The sequence below is a fragment of the Onychomys torridus genome, chromosome 18, assembly GCF_903995425.1.
Source record: "Onychomys torridus chromosome 18, mOncTor1.1, whole genome shotgun sequence".
Taxonomy (NCBI): Eukaryota; Metazoa; Chordata; class Mammalia; order Rodentia; family Cricetidae; genus Onychomys; species Onychomys torridus.
In genome coordinates this window covers 38595262-38617044 of record NC_050460.1, presented here as the reverse complement: position 1 = coordinate 38617044, position 21783 = coordinate 38595262, and the positions used below count along the sequence as shown (strand labels likewise).

Below are 21783 nucleotides of genomic sequence, written 5' to 3'. Positions count from 1 at the left end.
TGTGCCTTGGCTAGACATATGTTTACACATATATAACCTCAGCAGATTCAGCCCTGCTCTGCATGGTTTTGCATTCATGGACAATCTGTAATGTTTCCGTGAATATTCACTCAACAGCAAATGTATGCACAGTCTCACAGTTACGTCACTCATAATTACTGCTGATCACACCACAGTTTACCTGACTATGGTGTTATTGGCAAACATTTGGTTGTTGTTAACTTTTACAATCTGTTCTAAGCAGTATCACTATGAACACAATTGTATTTCATACTCTCCGTGTTGCTCTATTTACTTATATATGCTATGCTATGAATAGACCAGAAAAGTCCATTAATAGACATGGAAGATAATACATTATGGGATTATGTATACTGTCAACCCTCCATATCCATGAGGAGTGGATCCAGTAACCCTGTGTGGTTACTAAAGTTCATAGGTCTCTAAATTCCTTATTTAAAATGGCATGGTATTTGCATATAATATGTTTATACTCTCAATCATATACTTTAAAGCATCTCTGGATTACTTTTAACCCATAGTGCAATACAAATGATTAATAAATAGTTGTTACATTGTTTTGTTTAGGGAGTAATAATAATAAGAGGTCTGTACATGTTTAGTAGACAAGATCCTTTCCAAAATACTTTTCAATCTATAATGGAAACATAGGGGTACAGAGGACATATATTATTGTGGAAATACATGTATATACATCTATCTATCATCTATCTATCTATCTATCTATCTATCTATCTATCTATCTATCTATCTATCTTCCATCTACTTATCACACATTCATCTAACTATCATTCATCCACCTATCATCCATCTATCTATATGTTTATCTATCTATCTATAGAATTTTCTGGCATGTTTAGCAGTAGAATTTTTTTGTCATTCAGTAAAGTTATATAACTTGATTATGACATTGTCTGTCCAAACTGGGGCTGGAGCAATGGCTCAGTGGTTGAAAGCACTGGCTGCTCTTCCAGAGGACCTGGATTTGATTTCCAGCACCCGCATAGCAGTTCACAACTGTCTGTAATTCCAGTTACAGCGCCCTCTTTTGGGTCTCCCTGGTGTGCCAGGCACACACATGGTATACAGACTTAGATGCAGGCAAAACACCAATAATATAAAAAATAATAAAAAAATTTAAAAGATATTGTCCATTTGTTCTTGAAAGAAGTTGCATCTATTTCTATTCCTAGCCTAGGGATTTAGTTCAGAGTTGGAATTCTTGACTGGAATGTGCAAGGTCCTGGATCCAGTACCCAAGCAAATAAACAAAAACAAAAATCACATTCCTCAACAACAGTACACAGTGAACCCCAGTATTACACACTACGCCTGATAGGTATGAAAAGATTAAAATTTGGTTTTAGTCTCATTTTGGTGTTTCTTGATTCTTTCACATGGCCATTTATTTTTCTTTGGCTATACATATCCTTTTGCTCATTTGTACTTTGAGCATATCAGTTTCTATTTTAAAGGCTTCACATATATTACACATGTATTTTTATATATATTAAGAGTATTTTCTTTCAGTGCCTGCCCCATCTTTGTATTTTCTGCTGTTTTCCTGTTTGTTTCTGAGATGAGGTGCCACTATGTTTCTAAGGCTGGACCTGAACACTTGGGCTCAAGCTGTCCTCCCTCTTTCCATCTGCCCAGTAGCCCAGACACCAGACACACGCGGTGTCTGCCTTTGGACTGTTATCAGAGGAATGGTAATCCTTTTTTTGAGACAGAGTTTCTCTGTGTAGTTTTGTTGCCTGTCCTGGATCTCACTCTGTAGACCAGGCCTGCCTCGAACTCACAGAGATCTGCCTGGCTCTGCCTCCCAAGTGCTGGGATTAAAAGCATGTGCCACCACCGCCCAGTTGATAATCCTTATTTTTAATGGAGTCATCTTTGCTTTTGTCTCCTCCTCCATGCTTTACACTTTTCTGTGCTTTAGAAACTACTCTCATCTCAAATGCATCAAAATAGTTTTATAGCGTTTTCTAAGTTTCTCTTTTCATGTTGTGCCTTTAGTTCTGGATTACCTATCCTGTGGTATGGATAGGACTAGATGTCTGCATTACGGTCTCATCACACTGCTCCTCCCCAAGAACCTGCAGTGCCTCCCTGACAGTTTCCACTCTCAATACTTCAAGGTCAAATATCTGAACAGCAGCAGGACACAGCCCTTCCTCCATTTTACAGTTTTAGACATTACCTACTGACTTCCTATGATGGTAGACAAGATCTAACTTCTGGGCCTGTGAGGGCCAGTAGTTCAGACAGTTTTCTTTGTATCTTTTTCTCCCCTTTTCTTGAATATGAGAATTCTGGTATTTTGGTTTTTTGTTCTTCTATATCCAATCATGTAGTTTCCTCTTCTCTCCATTTGGAAGATTTTCTCAACATGATTGTCCGATCTACAAAGTCTATGAATAAGGTCACCTTGTTCTTACTTCCCAAGAACTCTCTTCTGATTCTCTTACTCCCCCAGTCTGACAGCATTATATTGTTTGAGTCCACTGTATTGTGAGTGTAGTGTTGTATAGAATTTGGGGACCAAGTTGGGGGAACTGGGGTATTCAGGCAAGCAAATGGCCCAGGGCAACACTGTTACACAGAATTACAATGTGATTACATTATACCATTTAAAAATGTCCAGTAGACAAATGTTTGAAAGTGAAATGGAAAAGATTAAAATGAATTTACTAATATTTTATTAAGCCCAACATATCCAATTGATTATGCTTTGAACACGTAATCGGTATAAAATCTTACAAGAGAGTTTTAATTCTTTCTATAGTTGGTATGTATTTTACACTTAAGCATGTCTTCATTTAGATGTGCCATATTATCAAGTGGCCCAGTGTCTACCAGTGACCTGTGATGACAGCGTGGATCAGTTCCGGTCTCAGGAAACTGCACTAGATGGTGGCTCACCCCTGCACTTCTCAGGCTTAAGAATGTCCTCAGCCTGCCTCATCTTCTAGGATGACCATCCCTGGACAGGTGGTTCTGAGTTACAGCTGGCTGAGGAGCTGGAGGGAGCAAGGCAATAAGCGGCACCCCTCCACGGCCTCTGCTTCAGTCCCTGCCTTCTGCTTCTGCCCTGACTTCCCTAGACGATGGGGCACTGAGCTGAAATAAAGCCTTTCCTCCTCGATTTGTTTGTGGCCAGTGTTTTCCCACAGCAATTGCAAGCAAACAAGGACAGATTCTGTGACTCTCGGACTTCTGGGTTTCACTTAAACCTCAGCCTTGCTCCATTGGCCTCGCCCCCTAACTACTGCCCAGACAATGGGCCACAATCTGGCTAAAAATATGCATTAGGAAACGTTATAAGGGGAAGAGAGGAACTTTTCCTGATACAAGAATTATTGGAAATGGCCAGTAGCCAGTATCTCTATTATTTCTAAATTTAAATTCCACATCGGGCATGGACCAACCCCATTCTGATCATGCTGGCTCAAAAACTGCTGTGGATTAGGCTACAGTGTCTAGGGCATGGCCTTAGGGCCTTTGCATAGGTTGGAAGATGGCTAGACAGCTAGAAAGACAAGTTGGCTGGGACAGTAGGGAGAGGTAGAAGTCAGGCCTCAGTGTTAGGAGACAAGGCAGCAGAGTAACACCCCCACCCCCACTGGCAACAAGGAAGCTCTACCCAGGGCACTCAGGAAGCTCCGCCCAATCAGTGCCCAAGAAGACCAGGCAGATGCACTTGGTGAGTCAGCCTTGGGCCCCACTGCCTCCTACTGACTTACAGCTCACACAGTAGCCCTTTTGTGTCACCCTATTTAGCTGTGGCTTAGGTTTCCAGCCAAGGGACTCAGCCAGGGGACTTCTAGGGACGGAGAGAAACAAATATGAGAGCAGCCTTTGTGCAAGTCTGTTCACAGGAAGGAATCCCTAGGGTCATGGCCAGGGTGCCTGTGGCCGAGGAAGAACAATGCTGAGTAAGTAGAAATGGATCCTGTGCCCCCCAAACCCCCCCACCCCTGCCTGGACTGATGTTTGGTGGGTGTTGGAAACCGAAAAGAAAATGTTTCAAATAGGTAGGAAGTTGCTGTAAATTTTCAGTGGGTGTTCAGGCAAAAATCCCAGAGCCTGAAATCTAAGAGTGACTTGAAAGGTCTACCGATGGTGTGATAGTTTAACTCAATGGCACACTTGCATGCATTCACTCTTCTGTCTATAGCTGCCACACATAGAGACCTTGAAAAAAAAAAAACATTTAGGAGTGGGTTAGGATAGCCAAGGGACTTCTAGGGCCAAAGCTCACACTGCCCTGGGGGGATAGTTAAATCCATTTTTCAGGTGTTGACATTTCTGATCAGTCATTACCCAATGGGCACACACTATAGGTACACTACTCTATAGCGTGTTTTGACCCCCAAGCTTGAGGTGGCACCAGCTTCTTTCTGAGAAAGAGAACTTTCAAACAATGTCCAGATGGAGATGGAGGCCTAAGGGGAGCAGAGTCAAGTCTTTTGCCTGAGGTACTAAAGCAATGTCTCTCCACGGGTACCATCTTGCAAGATAGGACTTCAGGTCTTCACACACTTTGAGAAAGAAAGTAGAAGGGTTTGAATCTCTGCTGTGTTAAGACACTAGACATAGAAGCTCTATGATCCAACCTGAGGACTCTACATGGGGGTGATAGCAAGGATCTCTGATGTTTCCAGCTTCACTCTATGTATTAACAGTGGGGATCCAGACACAATCTGCTTCATCCAGTGACTTCCATTGACACACTGTGAGTCTAACTTGCTACTCTGCAGACTTCTTTCATAGATCCCAGGTGGACTTACCACAATCTTCCATTGAGGCCCACCTAGTCCATACCTACTACTTTGATCCTGGTACATTTCCTGGGATACCATTTTCTTTGGTGTGTCTTCCAGTGTGCTGGGATGGAAATCCAAGATGTAAAGAGAGGGGCTCTCAGAAAGAGAGGGTACTCCTTTTTCCTTATTTTCTTCCTTCCACCTGTATGCAGATTCATTCATGAGGGTCAGGAACTCGCTCACACGAATTCATTTCTACTCCTCTCCTGTCATTCATTCACAGGCAAGTTTGATCTCACATGGAAACCTCAAGATTTGCCTTCACTGGTAACAGACTCACTTGAGAGCCTAACCTTTGGGGCAACTCTAGGTGTTGCAGGACACACTGCTTGGGCTTTTCTGGCTTTTGGTAGGGGCAGGAGTTACCAAGGCTAAGAATATAGTAAGTGTCAAGCTCGGAGGCAGTATAATGGCCACCATACTGCCAGGTCAAAGAACACAGAGACTATGGAGTAAGGTCTGTCAGCATGGCCTATGCGGTCCAGAAGTCAGTGTTGGAGGGAGAGGATTAGGTGAGGAACAATGGGGAAGTGTTCTTGACCTATGACACACCTGGGAGGAGTGCTTTCTCTTGCTTCAAGCAGAGTTATTTATATTTTAGGAGGATCACATGATGGCATGGACATGATGTCTCCTTGAACTTGGGAAGAAGAGTGACTTTTGAGTCCCACCCAATGAGCCTAAAGAGCAAAGCATCCAGTGGGAGCAGAAAAATAAGAACAAACTGTATTGGGAGCAACCTGCTCCTGACTGGGAGCATCACACGGATGGGATGCATTCTGGAGAATTCTACAAAACACCCTGGAGTTACCTAAGAAGGGAACTCATGAGTTCTGCTAGGAGATTAGGAGGCCTCCACCAAGGAAGTTCAGAAACTGGGGAGAGCCCAACAAAGTCAGATGGTGGTCAGACATGACCATGTGAGCAAGGTGATGTCAAGTACTGGGAGTCAGAAGAGGAATCCAGAAATTGGGTAGCTGATCATGGTCATGATCCACTTTGTCTAGAGAGAGGCCTCCCCCTTCTGAGGTCACTCTGTGTTACTGCTCAGCATTCTGGCCTGGGAGGTGTTTACTTGTGGAGTTTTTGTGCCAGTCAAGACTATGGACCTGAGGAAGTGCCCTCACAAAAACCCAGGTTGACAAAGATCAACTACTGTCCATGCCAGCTCTTCCAGATGACTCCTAGCAACAGGCTGCACCAATAAAAGTCCTTCCCTGGAGACTGCTGCTACTGAGAAGTTTCTGTCTGAGAGAGAATAAGGTCATAGTGACCTGAAGAGGAAGGAGAGGACTCTGGCTCTGAATTCTTGAACATCCATTAGGTGGGTATCAAAAACATTAGGACAATATTCAAGAATATTCAAGAATAGGCAGGTTGCTTCCTGAGAAGGTAATTGTTTTCAAATCCATGGAGCTTTTATGGTCAGAAACCAAAGGGTAGGAAATATTATTTAGCCATGAAAGATGAATTCTATACGTTTGAATCCCTCCACCAAAATCCATGTTAAAATTTAATACCCATAGAGTGCTATTAAGAGATGGCATAAGAGTGTTTGGATCATAGGGGTCCTTATGAACTAAGGGTTCTATTTCTGGATTAATGAGTTAATGGGTTATCACAAGAGTAGGTCTGCTATAGGTACACTTTCTTTTGAAAGTGCTTACTATTGGTGTTTTCAATATAGTAGAAAAAAAAAATGGAAAGTTGAATCCACAATGTTACCAGTAGCACATGTTCAAGGATACCTTTCTAAAGCCTTTGCTACAATTTTGTTATATTTGATGTAAATACTTTTCATCTGTAATAGAGAAATAATTCCAAAATAATTTTCTTTAAAACAAGAGTCACATTGGCTCTGTCTTGTATGTGTCCCTCTTCTTGTGTGATACTCTAGAGACATTGTAGTGAAACCTGACCATGTGATTCTTAGGCCCTTGAAGGTGGACATGGGAGGAATGTGGAAGAGTTTGGACCAGTCAATTAGCCAAGGCCACAAAGGTTATTGTAAGAAGCAGAGTTTAATGGGCCATTCTGGTGGGAGTTTGGAAGACTAGAATACTAAGAGAAAAGGCAGTAGAGACCAGGTTCATGGGGGTGGGTGGGGACACTCAACCAGGAACCAGGCTAGAGGCCATTTGTGTTAAATTCTGTCAAAATAAAAACAAATCTGGCTTCCTGTGCCCTGAGAGCATGCGTGAGGCTAAAGATCTACAGCAGTGGATAAGTAGTTTAGTTGTGGGAATTTCATGATAGCACAGCCCTTCTGTGTCACGGTCCCTACTCAATGCTTTATCCAAGTCTGTGGTAATAAAGAAAAAGTGGAGCAGAAAGAGAGACAAAATGTGAAGCTTGTTGAGGAGAGGGGCATGAACGAGTTTAACTCTGGCGACAAGGAGTGTGCCCAAGAGGCAGCTGTGACCATTAATTAGCACCATTCTGCCCTGGGACAATAGGGAAAGTCTCTGAGTTTAAGGCTCCACCCATTAAGGTTCCGACTTCCAAAACTGCAAATTCATCTGAAGGATGGAGGACTGAACTGAGGCTGCGGTGGAAGGGTTCCCTCCTGGAGGAGAACTGCCCCTCCCCACCCCACCCCCAAAGTGTTTTCCCAGGAGCAGCCACCAAGATGCAGAGGCCACTGTGGCTGTCACAGAGGGCGCTGGACTGCATCTTGAGTGGCAGGATTTGGCACAGTCATCTACTTGCTTTTTAGTTCTTCACATTCAAGTGGAAGGAGCTCATGGGGGCTTGCAGCAAGGAAGCTACTGAGTCCAGGGAGTGCATGGCAGCATCGGATCTTCTTAAGGAGATCCCAAAAGGCCACTGTGTGAAGTTAAATCCAGGAGGTTGGAGATGCTGGAGCCATGGTTGGCCACAGTGGAAAGTTAAAGGAATAGAGCAGAGCTGGCCCAAGAGAGAGGCCACATGTCACATGGATGAGCTGGAGGGAGGGGTAAGGACGGCCTAAAGCTGTCAGAGCCCAGATAATTCCATCACACTCTTAGATGCATGATAATGGAACTGTAGAGTTTGGAGCTTCCCCTGCTGAGTTTGGTCTGGCTTTGTTTCTTTTTCCTTGCTATTCCCCTATTTCGGAACAAGGATGCTTAGTGTGCACAATTTTATATCAGAAGTATGTAATTTGGTTTTTGATTTCTAGGGACTCACAGTAAAGAGATTACCTCAAACATCAGAATAGTTTTTTTTTTTGTTTTTTTTTTTTTAATCTTTGGACAGTGTTGGGACTGTTAAAGACTATAGGCATGTCTAGAGATGGAATACATGTATTCTGTCTAATGAAATGAAAATGGGGCTTTAGGGGTTTGGGATGGGATGTTATGATTTAAAATGATGTGTCTGGGCTGGGTATCAGGTTGTTAAGTTGTACTATTTAGCCAAGAACGTCTACTGGATTGGATTTAGAATTACCACGAAGACTCTCTTTTCAGTGTCTTTGACGGTGTTTCTAGAGCAACTTAACTGATGGAGAAGACCTAATCTGAATGTGGTGGCACCATCTCCAGAGCTGGGCTCCTAGACTAAACAAAAAAGAGAAAGTGTGTGAGCACCATCTCGGAGCTCTGATTCCTGACTCTGGGTATAATGTGACCAGTAGCTCCAGGTCCTTGCAACCAGGACTTCCTCACCACGATGGACAGTATGCTCTCAAACTATGAGTCAAAGTGAACTCTTCTTTCCTTACATGGATTTGCTTGCATGTGCATTCGTGCATGTGTGTTGTGTGTGTGCATGTACAAGCATACATCCATGCATGTGCATATGCAGGTCAGAGGTCAACACTCGACGCCCACCTCTATTGCAGCTTTACTTTCTGAGACAGGCTGTGTTGAGATTTTATTTATGCTCTAACAAATAAAGCTTGCCAGGGGATCAGAGGACAGAGTCAGCCACTATATTTAACATAGAGGTCAAGCAGTGGTAGCACACACCTTTAATTCTAGCATTTGGGAAGTAGAGATTCATCCATATCTCTGTAAATTCAAGGCCACACTGGGAACAGAGCCAGGCATTGTGGCACACACGTTTAATCCTAGCACTAGTTAACCATAGAGGTCTGGAGGTCTGTACAGACAGACAGAAAATGATAGAGCTGGGCAGAAAGAAGAAGTAATGTAGCAGGGCAGAGAGAGGAAATAAGATGGCAGGGCAAAGGAAGGTATATAAGGCAGGAGTATACAGGAAGTATACTCTCTTGGGCTGAGAATTTCTTAGGGGTAAGAACTTGTGGCTGGCTTGTTCTATTTCTCTGATCTTTCAGCTTTCACCCCAATATCTGGCTCTGAGGTTTTTGTTTGTTTGTTTGTTTTTATTAATAAGACCTTTTAAGATTTGTGTTATGTTGTTTAGCTTGAACTGTTTAGGGAACCCCCTGGCAGTAGGATTGGGACCTGTCCCTAGTGCATGAGCTGGCTTTTTGGAGCCTAGTAGCCTTGGTCCAGGGAGGAGGGGCTTGGACCTGTCTCAACTGGATGTACCAGGCTCTGCTGACTCCCCAGGGGAGACCTTGCCTTGGAGGAGGTGGGAATGGGAGGTGGTTTGGGGCGGGGGAAGGCTCTGGGGCAGGAGGAGGGAGGACAGGGAAATCTGTGGTTGGTATATAAAAATGAAAATCTCTTAATAAAAGAATACATGAAAAAATAAATAAATAAAAGATTTGTGTTACAGCAGGCTCTCTCATAAGCCCTGGAACTCACCATCAGACTAGAGTGCCTGGCCAGCAAGCCAGGTTCCACCTGTCTCTGCATCCACTTCCCCCAGCACGGAGGTTACAGGCAGTTAGCTTTTGACATGGGTGCTGGAGATGAACACAGGTCCTCATGTTTGCACAGGAAGCACTTTATCCACTGGACCCCATCTTTCTGGTCCTGTTTATGTCTGTCTGGGATTTTGTTATAACAATGAGAAAAGTAACCAATACAGAACTTTGTCTAGAATTTGTAAAAAACAAACAACAAAACTTAGGCTGCTTAAGCCCTGCTGACATTCTTTTCCAAGGGCAACAAAAAGACCTATTCAGATATGAGGACTCTTAAGTACACAGTTCTTTGCTCTCACGTCAGTTCATTCACTTGATATTAACAAATACACAGAACATTTTTCTGTTTAGGTTGCATCAGTAAACAACAATAAAGCCAGCCCCATCTTTGGGGAACTTTGTTCCATCTATGTGTATTGACAGAGAGCAAATAAAAATCAGTGTAGTAAATACTGATCAAACCTGCAGAGATGGAGTCTGCTATTAATAGATGTTAACCCAGTCTCAAACTGGTAATTATGTTAACTAGTGTTTGGGAGAAAATCTGACTAAAGGGAAAGTCATTTTCTAACTCCACCTGGAAAACAAAGTGTCTACAGCAGACATCTGCTGAGGATTTCCCACAATCAGTACAAGAGCACCTGTATTTATTCAGTCTATCTGGTTACAAAACAGGAAACCAGCGTCTCTAGGTATTTTTTCACTTGGATAATTGGCAGAATATCCTGTAAAATGACTGATATTCACAGAGTGTGAAGTAGAATCACCTCTCATTTCTTCACATGGCTTCTAGGTAACTTTGTAACCAGGGCCACCATCTCCATCTGGGTTGACATGAGAAGCCAGCCTGGAGATTTTATAGCATTGATTACTTCAGGCACACAGGACAGGTGGGTCCTACGCAGTGACAAGCTCCGATAATGTCCAAGTGCCGACTACGTCACCCAGAACAAACACTGCCATAGGATCAGCGTGACTTAAGACGGCGGGCATGTGGACATGGAGAGTCTGGTTGGACAAATATTTAGTTGGTTTCATTACTTCAGAGTCATGACCTCATTACTCCTCCAGCTTTTCTTTTTTATGGGAATGCCAAAACACCTGTAGAAATAAATCCTATTGGTACCTATGTGTGACTAGATGCGAGTTTCAGGGTGAGATCAGTCATACTCTATAGTATCACCAGCAAATGTGGTCTGAACTCTCAGGTCATCCATTATAATTTCAAGCAGGTAATAATTTAGTACGTGGACATATTTTTTCTTTTATATTAAACCCATTTAATAAGCTGAGCAATGGTTTCAAGCCCTGCATATATTATAGAAAGGATGCAGGGCCACTGAGACAGTTTTGGAACTTGCTGGAAATTACACCATGGGTAAGGGTAGAATGTGGTCTTAGGCCTTGGTGAATTCTTTAGTGAGCAATTCCTTTATCACCAGAGAAGGACTTGAGCTTCAGACGAGTCTACCCACTCTTCAGACTGGGGCCTTCCTCAGGTCATCATCCAAGCTTAGAAGGTCTCAGATCCTCATTAAGGAGCAAACTGAGGACAAGACCTGGTGTTCTGGTTCCTGCTTTGGGGGGGCAACTAATTTGATCATCTAGTGCCTACCTCTGGGAGAAGAGGTCATCTTTCTAGGGAGGAAAGGGCTTGTTTTATCTTGCAGTTGTACATTATGAAAGGAACTCAGGGTAGGTGCAGAAGACAGGAACCTGGCGTCAGGAACTGAAGCAGAGGCTATGGAGGAATGCTGCTCACTGGCTTGTTTAGTCTTTCTTAGAATCCCCAGGATCAGTAACCCATGGTTGGGAATGCCATAGTGAGCTGAGCCCTCTCACATCAATCAAGAAAATGGCCCATGGGGCTGGAGAAATGGCTCAGTGGTTAAAAGCACTGACTGCTCTTCCAGAGGACCAGGGTTCAATTCCCAGCACCTACATGGCAGTTCACAACTGTCTATAACTCCAATTTCAGGGTACCCAGCACCCTCACACAGACATACATGCAGGCAAAACACCAATGCACATAAAATAAGGAAAAAAAGAAAGAAAGAAAGAAAATGCCCCACAGGCCAATCTGGTGGAGGCATATTCTCAACTGAGGTTCCCTCTTCCCAAATGACTGTAGCTTATGCCAAGGTGACACAAAAGTAATTAGGAAATTTGCATGGCTAGGCTCCTGTCTGGGAGCTGTGTTATGGCTTAAAGGATGGATTGCCAAGAGTAATTCACATATGTGTGTGTGAACAGGTGAGCTCTTCAAAGTTCCAAGCAGGCTACATATGTAGAGCTGACCCACTTACAATGGCATCTCCTAGGAGTCTGTCAAAAATGCAGAGGAAAAGCTGTGAGTTGAGTCACTTAGGGGCTGAGGCAGGAGGATCCCAAGGCCAGTCTGGGGCACATAGAAAGACCATGTCTCAAAAAAACCAAAAAAAAGACTTTAGAGAAATGTGAAGCTCTGGAGTCAAGCATGCATTGTACATGTACACAAGGCCTTGGATGTTACACTCCACCCCCACCCCATAACCAAAATGGTGTGGAGGGGGTCTAGCTCACTGGCACTGGATGCTTGGCATGTCCAAAACCCTGAGGGCAACCTCCAGCCCCCACCCCAACTAAAACTCACAGATGTTTCCTACCTTAGGATTAGAGTGCCTGAGGAATCTGAGTGAAACAAACCTGGTATCTGAGCTGGAAGCCTCGTTGTCTAAGGACTGCTCTTAAAAGGGCAATGCTAGGATCCTCAGAGAAAAGGAATACCACCTGGGAACGGAGTCTCCATTTTCAGTCACTGGTTTCACTGCTGAACATCTGCTCTATCTTTAGGTGGAGACTCTTCTTCCCCTAGCCCAACACCCCACCAGGAGAAAGCTGAAATGCCCCAAAGAGAATAATTTCTCAGGACACGGTTTGTCAGGCTCTGGTGAGACCGTTGCTACATATGGTACTGCTGGGGCCTCTTGGCCCTAGACCTTTAAAGGAGGGCCTCCCAGAGTTTGCTGGAGAAATCCTTCTTCCAATTCTTGAAGAGTCAAAGGCTGTAGGTTACACTAGCCCCAAGGGCACACTACAGCTCTTCAGCAGGTCTTCCCAGGAAAGCCACTGATGAAGAACAGGGGACCACCAAGTTAGAAAAAGTGGGACGTAGACCCCGTGACACACAGTGGCACTGCACTGCATGTGAAACCCTTTCTCCTGGGCTACCCCAACTAGCCCTACCTTAGGCAGCCAAATGGCTCTCACAAAGAAATGCATGACAAGACCCAAGACGGCTGTCAACAGTGACAATGAGCCTTGAGAGATCCCAGAGGCCCCAGAGTGTATCTTCTGCTCTTCAATGACCTGTTTCTCCGTGAACTGCCGCGCAGCCACTCATGAGAGGCACATTGGCAGCAGGCCCAATATAACACCCAGCAGGTGAGACATGACAGTCCACGGCAACTTCTGCCATCTCCACAGGTGAGACCAGATGTCTATGGTAATGACCCGTTTCACTCACCTGGATGAAGGTCTGTTCACTATAACCAGAGGACCCAACCTCAGTCATCAGTCACATACCTTCAGGTGACTATAATACAATAAAAAGACTGGGTGTTAGGGCAGTCCGGTATCAGCGTTCCTGCTCATCCATAGAGCAGCCATGTTCCTTGTGAACCCACTTTAAGCCTCTGTCTTCACTTTTAAAATGGGCATGTCCGTGAGGTCACCTCACAGGGTTTTGATGAGTTAACGGATGATACCAAGCCAGCACAGAGGATACACTCCTGCATTTGGCAAAGTAGGTAACTAAACAGTAAACCCTGATTGAGACACCCAGGTTTCTGGAGACGGCCAGAGGCTCAGTAAATGTCCTACTTTTAAACCACTGATTTCCAAAGAGAGAACCTCCAGCTTGATGTGTTGGGTTCTCCTGGAGTTCTGCCACTCAAGACTTAGCATTTCAACACAGCAATGTGGACAGCAAGGGCTGGCAATATGGCTCAGCGGGCAAATGGGCTTTCTGGGCAAGCCTGATGACCTGAGATTGACCCTTAGATCCCATATAAGGGTGGAAGGAGAGAACCAACTCTGACTTCCACACGCATATCCCCCCTGCCTCATACACACCATCACCACCACTACTAAAAAAAAGTGTAAGAAAACAAAAGACACAAGCAATCAATGTGCTAAGCTCTTCTGAGAAAGCTCTCATGTGTGTTGTGATGTGTAATTATGTGCATATGCCCACACTATGTGCACTTACAGGCCAGAGGCCACCATTGGGGCCCTCCACTATCTACTTCATCATTGGAGACAGGGTTTCTCACTGAGTCCAACGCACATGGACTGTTTAGAATGCCTAACCAGCAAGCCCTGAGGCTTGCTTTCATGCCAGGGTTAGATACATGTGTGACCAACACTTGATTTTTCTGTGGGTGCTGAGGATCTGAACTTGGGTCCTCATCTTCCTTTTGTCATGGGTTTTCCGTGACTCCTGTAGCTGTCCCTTCCCCCAGAAGAGAGTCAGGTCTTCCAAACACACACACACACACACACACACACAGCTTGTCATGATACTTTTTTTTTTTTATTACAATATTCAAAAAACTGGGTATGCAAGTTTAGGGGATCTCAAGACCCCTTCTTCAATTGTAGGAATGTGCCATCTCAAGACTCTCTGGTCAAACTATAAAGAAGTTCAAATGTAAAGGAAAAAAAGGAAATGCAATTTCTTCATAAACATTCTGTTACTACCAATCACATACTCTTTTGTAAACCCTGAAAAATTTCCCTGTAAAGCAAATAATATATATATAATATACATATATTATATATATATATATAATATAGTGTGTATGTATAAAGTATTGGTAGCTCCCCTTCCCGAGAGATCAGCTGTTTTCCTTAATCATCTGTTATTAGTGTCAACAAACAGCTACAGATACATAGTACTTTGAGAATTAAATACATAATCGTGAAATTCAAACAAGCCAAAGGGCAAGAGGGAAAAAGCACTATGTGGATGGCACACCTGGGGGTAACGTTACCCGAGTTTCCTTCCTTCTGCGTCGCCTCTTCTGTAGACCCCAAACAACCCTCTTTTATTGCAAGCACAGCCTCAAAGGCACTGGGCAGTTCCCTCACCACCACCTCCCCAGGGTTTCCAGTATTGCTATCCGCACATTCTTGGACTCCTGCAGAGCTTGGAGCCACAAAAAATAAAAAACAAAAAAATTAAAATGCAGGCCCTGGACCAGCATGGCTGATGGGAGGCACCAAGCACCCGTGGACACAGCTCTCGGAGTGTGCTAAGGTCACGTATTCACGACATACAGGCTTTCTGCCCTTCAAATAAACCCCCATCTCTTACTGCGTGTGCGTGTGTGTGAAGGATTTAAACAGACTGCTTCCAATTATAAAGGAAAAAAAGTGAGCAGCTTTGCTCCCTATGACCCTCACTACCTGAAAGTGGCCAGAAGGTGGTGGCCATGGGCACGGCTGTGAGGGCCTGGGTAGCTATGGTCCATCGACAAGGCTGCAGAGGACGACAGACCGGGCCACCGAGGTGATCCAGGCCGCATGGGTGGAGGTGGCTGGCAGCACTGGGCTCTGGGAGGCGGAGGTGGCAGCGAGGCCCACAGTGGGCGGGGCATGGAGAGGCCGATGGCTGCCTTCACTGCAGGGCCCGGACGAGGTAGAGCTTCTCCCCGTGCTCGCTGGTGAAGATGGGGGCCTTCTTGTAGTGCTCCACGAGTTCGTCCATGCTATGGAACCGCCGCTGCCCAATGCAGTAGACGCTGTCCACAAGCTGCACCTTGAAGTGCTTGTTCCTCCCTGACGCTTTGAGAGACACAGAGAAGTCACTGGGCTGGGGAGGAAGCAAAAGGGAGTTACCAGCAGGGTAGGCACCGTGGAGACCGGGGTCTGCCGGAACAAACGCCGCCCGTGGTTCACCCAGAGCAGCGCAGTCACAGTCTTTAGACTGCCCGGCAGCCCAGGGCTTTCCAGTTCTCAATCAAACACTAATGAAATTCTGCTTCACAAGGATTCCAGGGATCCATGCACTCCGGGTCTCTAACAAGTAGGAACTCATTATAGACAGAATGACAGCTGGGTTAACCTTGAGGCAGAAAAACCCTGAGATTTCCATTCCCCCAAATTATTTCTGACAAACTGGGAATTATTCAAAATGGCTTTTATGCAGGCAGGACAACTGGAAGCGTTTCTTTGGATTTCTATTAGAATTTAATCTCTTTTAAACGAAGGATACTGACAAGGCAGTGGGCAGCGTGGGTGTGTTTTAAACAGTTTGCTATGTCCTAGAGATGGCTCCAAGGTGGCTCAAGCACAGATTTCAATGAGCAAAGTCTAAATTCTGCGATGAGTTCAGTTCCTTACTTACTTGAGTATATTTTGGGATATGCTAGTATTTTTAGTAAAACTGGTCATCCTGTCCACTCACTGAAAGCCAGCAGGAATGATCCTAAATGGATGTATCAACAGATTCGATGTTTTTCTAAATATTGACTACATACCAGGCAGCCCATGCCCTGCATATGTGATGCCTCTTTTCATGACACCCAGTAAGGAGGGTGAATATGGAGGTCAATCCATGATTGCAAAGTATGCTACCTTCTATAAAGAAAAAGCATCTCCATGAGCTCATGAGATGGGAGACACAATTTTAGGTGTGAGCTTTGTGTGTATGAAGGAAGACATGCACTTGTGAAAGTTGTATGTAAGAGTGAATAGGAATGTGAAGCATGCATACAAGTGTGTGTGTGTGTGTGTGTGTGTGTGTGTGTGTGTGTGTGTGTGTGTGAATATATGAGTGTACATGTGAGTAATATTCACACCCTTTGGTGGAGGCAGGAAAGGCCTGAAGAGGAAGGAGCTGAAGCTGAGTTGTGGGCGGCAGGGGCTTGGCTGGCAGTGTGCATGGGACCTATTGTGGAGAAAGGAGGACCTGTCATTCTGTGGCCCTAAAGGGGCAGTGTGGCTCAGGAGGAAGTGAAGACCCCTTTCACTTCCACTTATGGTGTTCTCAAACTGTCCTCTGTCCCCTGGTTAGCCATTTCCTAGAGAGGATATTCTCAGAAGTTCCAACATCCCTCTAAAGCCTGCTTGCCAGGGCAGAGTCAGGCTGCCCACCTCAGGACTCATCCTGAAGCAATAAGTGGACACCCATGAGAGGACCTTCAAAGCCTGCCCTTGCTTTTTCCCATCCCTGGGGACTTGCTGCTACTCAGGAGCCAGTAGCTAGCCCTCTTTCCCAGCAGGTCCTTTCTGCAAAGTTCACAAAGCCCAATAGCTTATTTGATGGGGTGGGCAAGTACTGCAGACAAGGAGCCCATGCTTGCCCTTAGCCATTCTAGGTTAGGAGCCTGGGGCAGTTCAAACTGAGTGGGCGGCAAGCTCGCCCACCAGCCCCTGCTGTTGGAGAAAGGTTGACAACTGATTGCAGTTTGGATTTATGTTGCATCTCCATGCTATATCCAGGACTGGATAACTGGGAGGGGGCCCAGCAAGAAATGGGCCTCAGGGCAGAGGTTTTTAGTATCAGGGCCATGCATGAGCCCCTGGGTGGGCAAGACACAGGACCTGAAGATACTTTGTTCAAAGGATCATGGAACTCTGATGTCGCCGGTGAGCATGCCAACCAGTCCCATGAACAACATCTACAGCAGACAGACCTTTTCATGCTCTAGGAACCCCAGTAATGCTGAAATCTGCAGTTTGCTTTCCTTTGGAATATTCAAAACTGCCAGGATCACTGTTCCTGTCTTCTGATGTCAATATTAAACAGGGTTACATGAACGGAATGATATGATATCCCACCCGTGGACCTGATAACCAAGATAGTTACAGATGGACACAAGTTAGAAGCATGCCAACCAGCCCAATCCATACCATCTGCAATAGCTGTTATGCTCCCAGACCCCCAAGAATGCTGCAAACTGCGGCTTGTTTGCTTTTGGAATATTCAAATTGCCAGCACCACTGTTAGTGCCTCCTGATGCAAGTATTAAACACGGTTATTTGAATGTAACCAGTGATATCCCAACCACTGACCTGATAACCAAGGTAACTACAGATAGTTACAAGTCAGCCTCAGCATTCTCTGTGGCCCACTTGAAAGTGAACACCGGGTACTACCCAACAGGCACACACTGTCTGCTCACAAGCCTGGGCACCAGGCAGTCACCAGACAGTTGATTACAAGGACACATACAAGCTGGAAGCTGCTCAATCCTCTCCCAATGGCTCCAGGTTCTCTTTAGGGGGTTTGTATTTTAGTTCCAGGCTCCTCACTATTAATATTCTCCAAGTGTGTCTGTTCTGAGCTAAGACGGGGTGCCCTCCCTGTGTCAGCCCACCAGGAGCCAGACTGGGTGAGCTACATGGATGATTCGTTAATCAGCCACATCCACGGAGCCTTGTTTTCAGGGGGGTAACTGGGAATGACTGTAGAGAAGGCGTATGATATGCCTGGTGTTTGTTAATTAATGGGACTTCCCAAACAGGGAAATTTGCTTTTAATCTGAGATCCTTAATTTGACACCATGACGTGTGTGGGCTTGCAGCGAGCAGGGAAGGGGATTTTTAATTTCATGGGCTTCTTGAGCAGAAACCGTAAAGTCAAGGACACACAATCAACTCATGCTAAGCAGGAGTGCTGGGGAGTCTGGAGTGTTCTTAATTCAAATTGAGGAGACGTTCCTCAGGCAATCTGAAAATGAGCTACACCAGTAGACATCCCTTCATGTTACAGGTCTTGATAGCCTCTCAAAGTATTAAAGACCAGAAGTATTTTAGATCCTGGATTTTCTTTTCTTTTTGTTTTTATGGCCTGGTTCTGCCCTGGGCGAGTTTATGTTTCTGGAGCAGACCCGAGAACCTCCCTTTGTAAAGTCCCCAGATGACACCACTGCTGTTGGTCTGGGGACCACAGAGCTCTGCCATCTCCAGGCTGCACATATGTTGATATTTCCTCTGTCCCAAAGAGAGGGCAGTCTATTGGTTTCTTATCAAACCCTACATGCCTAACCCTTTTCATTTGGGAAATGGAAACTTTTTTCTTTCTACATCAGTAGGGTAAACATCTTTTGTCTAAAGAAGGGGTTCAATGATCCCCAAATGAAGAACCAATGTGTGAGAAGTAAAATGGGCCCCACTGTTCTCCACTTTCCCTTGTTGTCCAATGTAGCCCATTTTTAAGTCACAACTGACTGAAGTGTCTCCACCAATGCTGGTGGCACTTGGGTTTATAGAGATTATCTTCTCCTGCCCCCAAGCCTCTGACTATTTACTCCACAGGCCTAAAGGAAACTATGGGCAACACCAAGCATGCGTTTCATTAGTGTGAGAGACACTTATTTTAATAAGGATAATAATAATCCTCAGCTAGAGAGTAATATCAATGTCCTACCTGCCTAAAACTCAGGAACTAGCAGAGCTCTCAGGATCATCCTCAGGCAGGACCGGTGCGTGTTCATCCTTTTCTATATCTCCCCAGTCCCCAATAAATATCCCCAATATAATATTCTACTGGGCAGACTTTAAGAATACTGTCCTTCTTTGTCTTTCCACACTGTTTCACTATTTGGAACTAAGGGACATACTCTGTAGCTCAGGCTGACCTGGAATCTACCATGTAGCCCAGGCTGGCCTCAAACTCTTGGTGACCTTCCTACTTCAGCCTTCTGAATGCGGGGACCACAAGTGTGAGCCACGAAGCCCACTTTAAATGACAATAAGTTACAAATTTACCATAAAAGAAACACTGTTCAGGTGGCTTCAAATGAGCTTATATCCAAGGAGGAGGGACTTCTCAAGTCCCATCATCAGAGTCACTGGGGGGAGGGAACCTGGATACTCTACATTTCTAGCCAGTTTTGTGGCTGACAGTGATGCTATCTGTGTGTCTGAGAAGCATTGCCATGAAGCTCTGAGGCACTTCCCCAGGGTGGTCCCTTTTGCTGAAGCCCCTGCAGTGGATTCTGTTCCATGCCTGATGCTTATCATGTAATTAGAACTTTAAAAAGGGAAGCAGAATGCGTGCAGGAAGGCATGCATGGGATTCCACTGTGGTCACCACACTAAAACTAATGTGTGCAGCAGACTCCATGGCACACTGAAAATGATACCTTCCTACTCTGCCGCTCCTGCCATGATTTCCAGGCTTTATTAAGTGGCAGGGAATTGACTCCCCCCCCCCCCCCCCAAAGACTCTAAAGAGAAATACAACAAAAACACAGTGAAAGCCACTCTGAGAGGATGCACGCCAAAGAGAAGCTGAGGGACAAGCTTGTGGCTGTGGGTTAGGTGCTTGCCACATAAGCAGGAGCAACGTGTTTGGATCCCCAAAACCCACACTGGGGAAAAAAAAAAGTCCAACATGATGGTATACATGGAGCCCTAGAGCTTGGGGGATGCAGACAGGGAGTCTGGCTGAACAGATGAGTTCAAAGTTCTGGGTTCAATGAGAGACTCTGTTTCAACAGAATGGGTCAAAGAAATTGAGAAAGACATCGCTGTTAACAGGAACATGTAGACACACTACACACATACAAGGATGGCAAGGGCTAAAGGTCAAAACCACTCTACACTCATTAGACTGTTTCTTGTTCGTTTTGACTTTTTTTAAAAGCAATAAATGTTGCCAAAGATGGAGAATTTGGGTTCCCATGCACTGTTGGTAAAGATGGAAAATGGTTTAATCACTCTAGAAAACATATGTAGATCTTCAAAAAATTAACAGGTTTACCATTTGATTCAGCAAACCTACCAAAGGGTATACACAAAAGAATTCAAAGTAGAAATAGTTATATACCTACAATCACAGCAGCATTAATAAAAAACAAATGAACTGGAAACACTTTAAAAGTTTATCACCAGATGGATGAATATTTAAGATGAAATATTACTCAGCTTTAAAGAAGGACAACTTCTAAAACATTGCTACAACACAGAAGAACTCTGAGGACATCAGAAGTGAAATAAACCAGGCAGACAGACAGACAACCACCGCACAATTCCACTTATAAGAGGCCCCTAAGTATAAAAACTTCAGAGAGTGGGAAGGGAATTCCAGGGAAGAGGACAGTTAGGGAGTGGGTGTTCAATGGGGACAGAGTTTCACTTTGGAACAGTAACAAAGCTCTGAAGATTGACAGCTGCAGAAGGATGGGAAAAGTATCCCCTGACTGAACCGCACTCTTAAAAACTGTTGAAACAGCCAATTTGGTCTGGAAGACGTTTCACCACACACACATACAAAAGTGAAGATTGAGTGATGATCTACAAAAGATCTGTGAAACTCTGATGGGATTCCAGGAAACGGAAGCATCACAATGGGTGGGGAGGCTGTTCCTTTCCTACCACAGAAGCCACCAGCCGTGGCCAGGAAAAACAGGGGAAGTCATGGGGAGGAGGCACAGTCCTCCTGTGGTGGCGCCTGGAAACCAGACAGAGCTTTTGCCTTAGGCCACTTGAGCAGCCTGGTAACCCTTGCAGGTTTTCTTAGGGACTGGGAGAGAGCTGAAAGATGGCCCCAGGCATCAGAGAATCTCTGGACTTCCTAGCTCATTCTATGAGTCGCCTCTCTGTGCACCTTTCAAATATCCTAGGGACACTGACTGTGGTTGCTGGAGCCACTGTGTCTCTCTGGAGCAGGTGACATGTATAACATACTGTGGTGGAATGCAGGCAAAGGGACAGGTTGTGAAGTAGCAAAGCTAATTATTCTGCAAGTTTCAATTCTGACGTAGTTCTTTCTTTTTTTGTGGCTGCTAAGTCTGTAAAAAGGTAACTGAGAGGGAACGTGGAAAACTATAAGTGAGGCTCCACCGCTTCAGGACGGCTATTAAGGGTATGGAGGCTCAGCCAGCTCAGCTGGTTAGAGTGTGGGCCCCGGGCAAAGTGTTTGAGTGGCTGCCTTGAACACGCCGCGTGATTGATGGTTTTTATCTACAAGTTCCTTACCACGAAGTTATTTTATAACTAAAACATTAACATTTCCTGTGGCATTTTGATGGGAATGGCAAAGAACTCTTAAAAGGACACTGATATGGCTTCTCACCTATGAGACGGGGACCCTCTGCTTAAGGGCATCCACTCTCCGTTCTTCACAGCAGAAAGCCAAGCAGAAGAAGGGCAAGCATGGTC

The 21783-nt window shown here is 44.9% G+C and overlaps 1 protein-coding gene across 5 annotated transcripts in view; it reads right to left on the bottom strand.

Annotated features, from left to right (window-relative positions):
- Nucleotides 1-14189: 14189 nt before the first annotated feature.
- Nck2 (NCK adaptor protein 2) overlaps nucleotides 14190-21783 on the bottom strand; it is a 128560-nt gene continuing 120966 nt past the window's right edge. For all 5 annotated transcript variants that reach the window (XM_036168339.1, XM_036168343.1, XM_036168341.1 and 2 more), the window contains one exon: nucleotides 14190-15484. In XM_036168339.1, coding sequence (XP_036024232.1) covers nucleotides 15290-15484 — 195 coding nt within the window. In that variant the 3' untranslated portion in view covers nucleotides 14190-15289. The remainder of the gene's footprint in view (nucleotides 15485-21783) is intronic.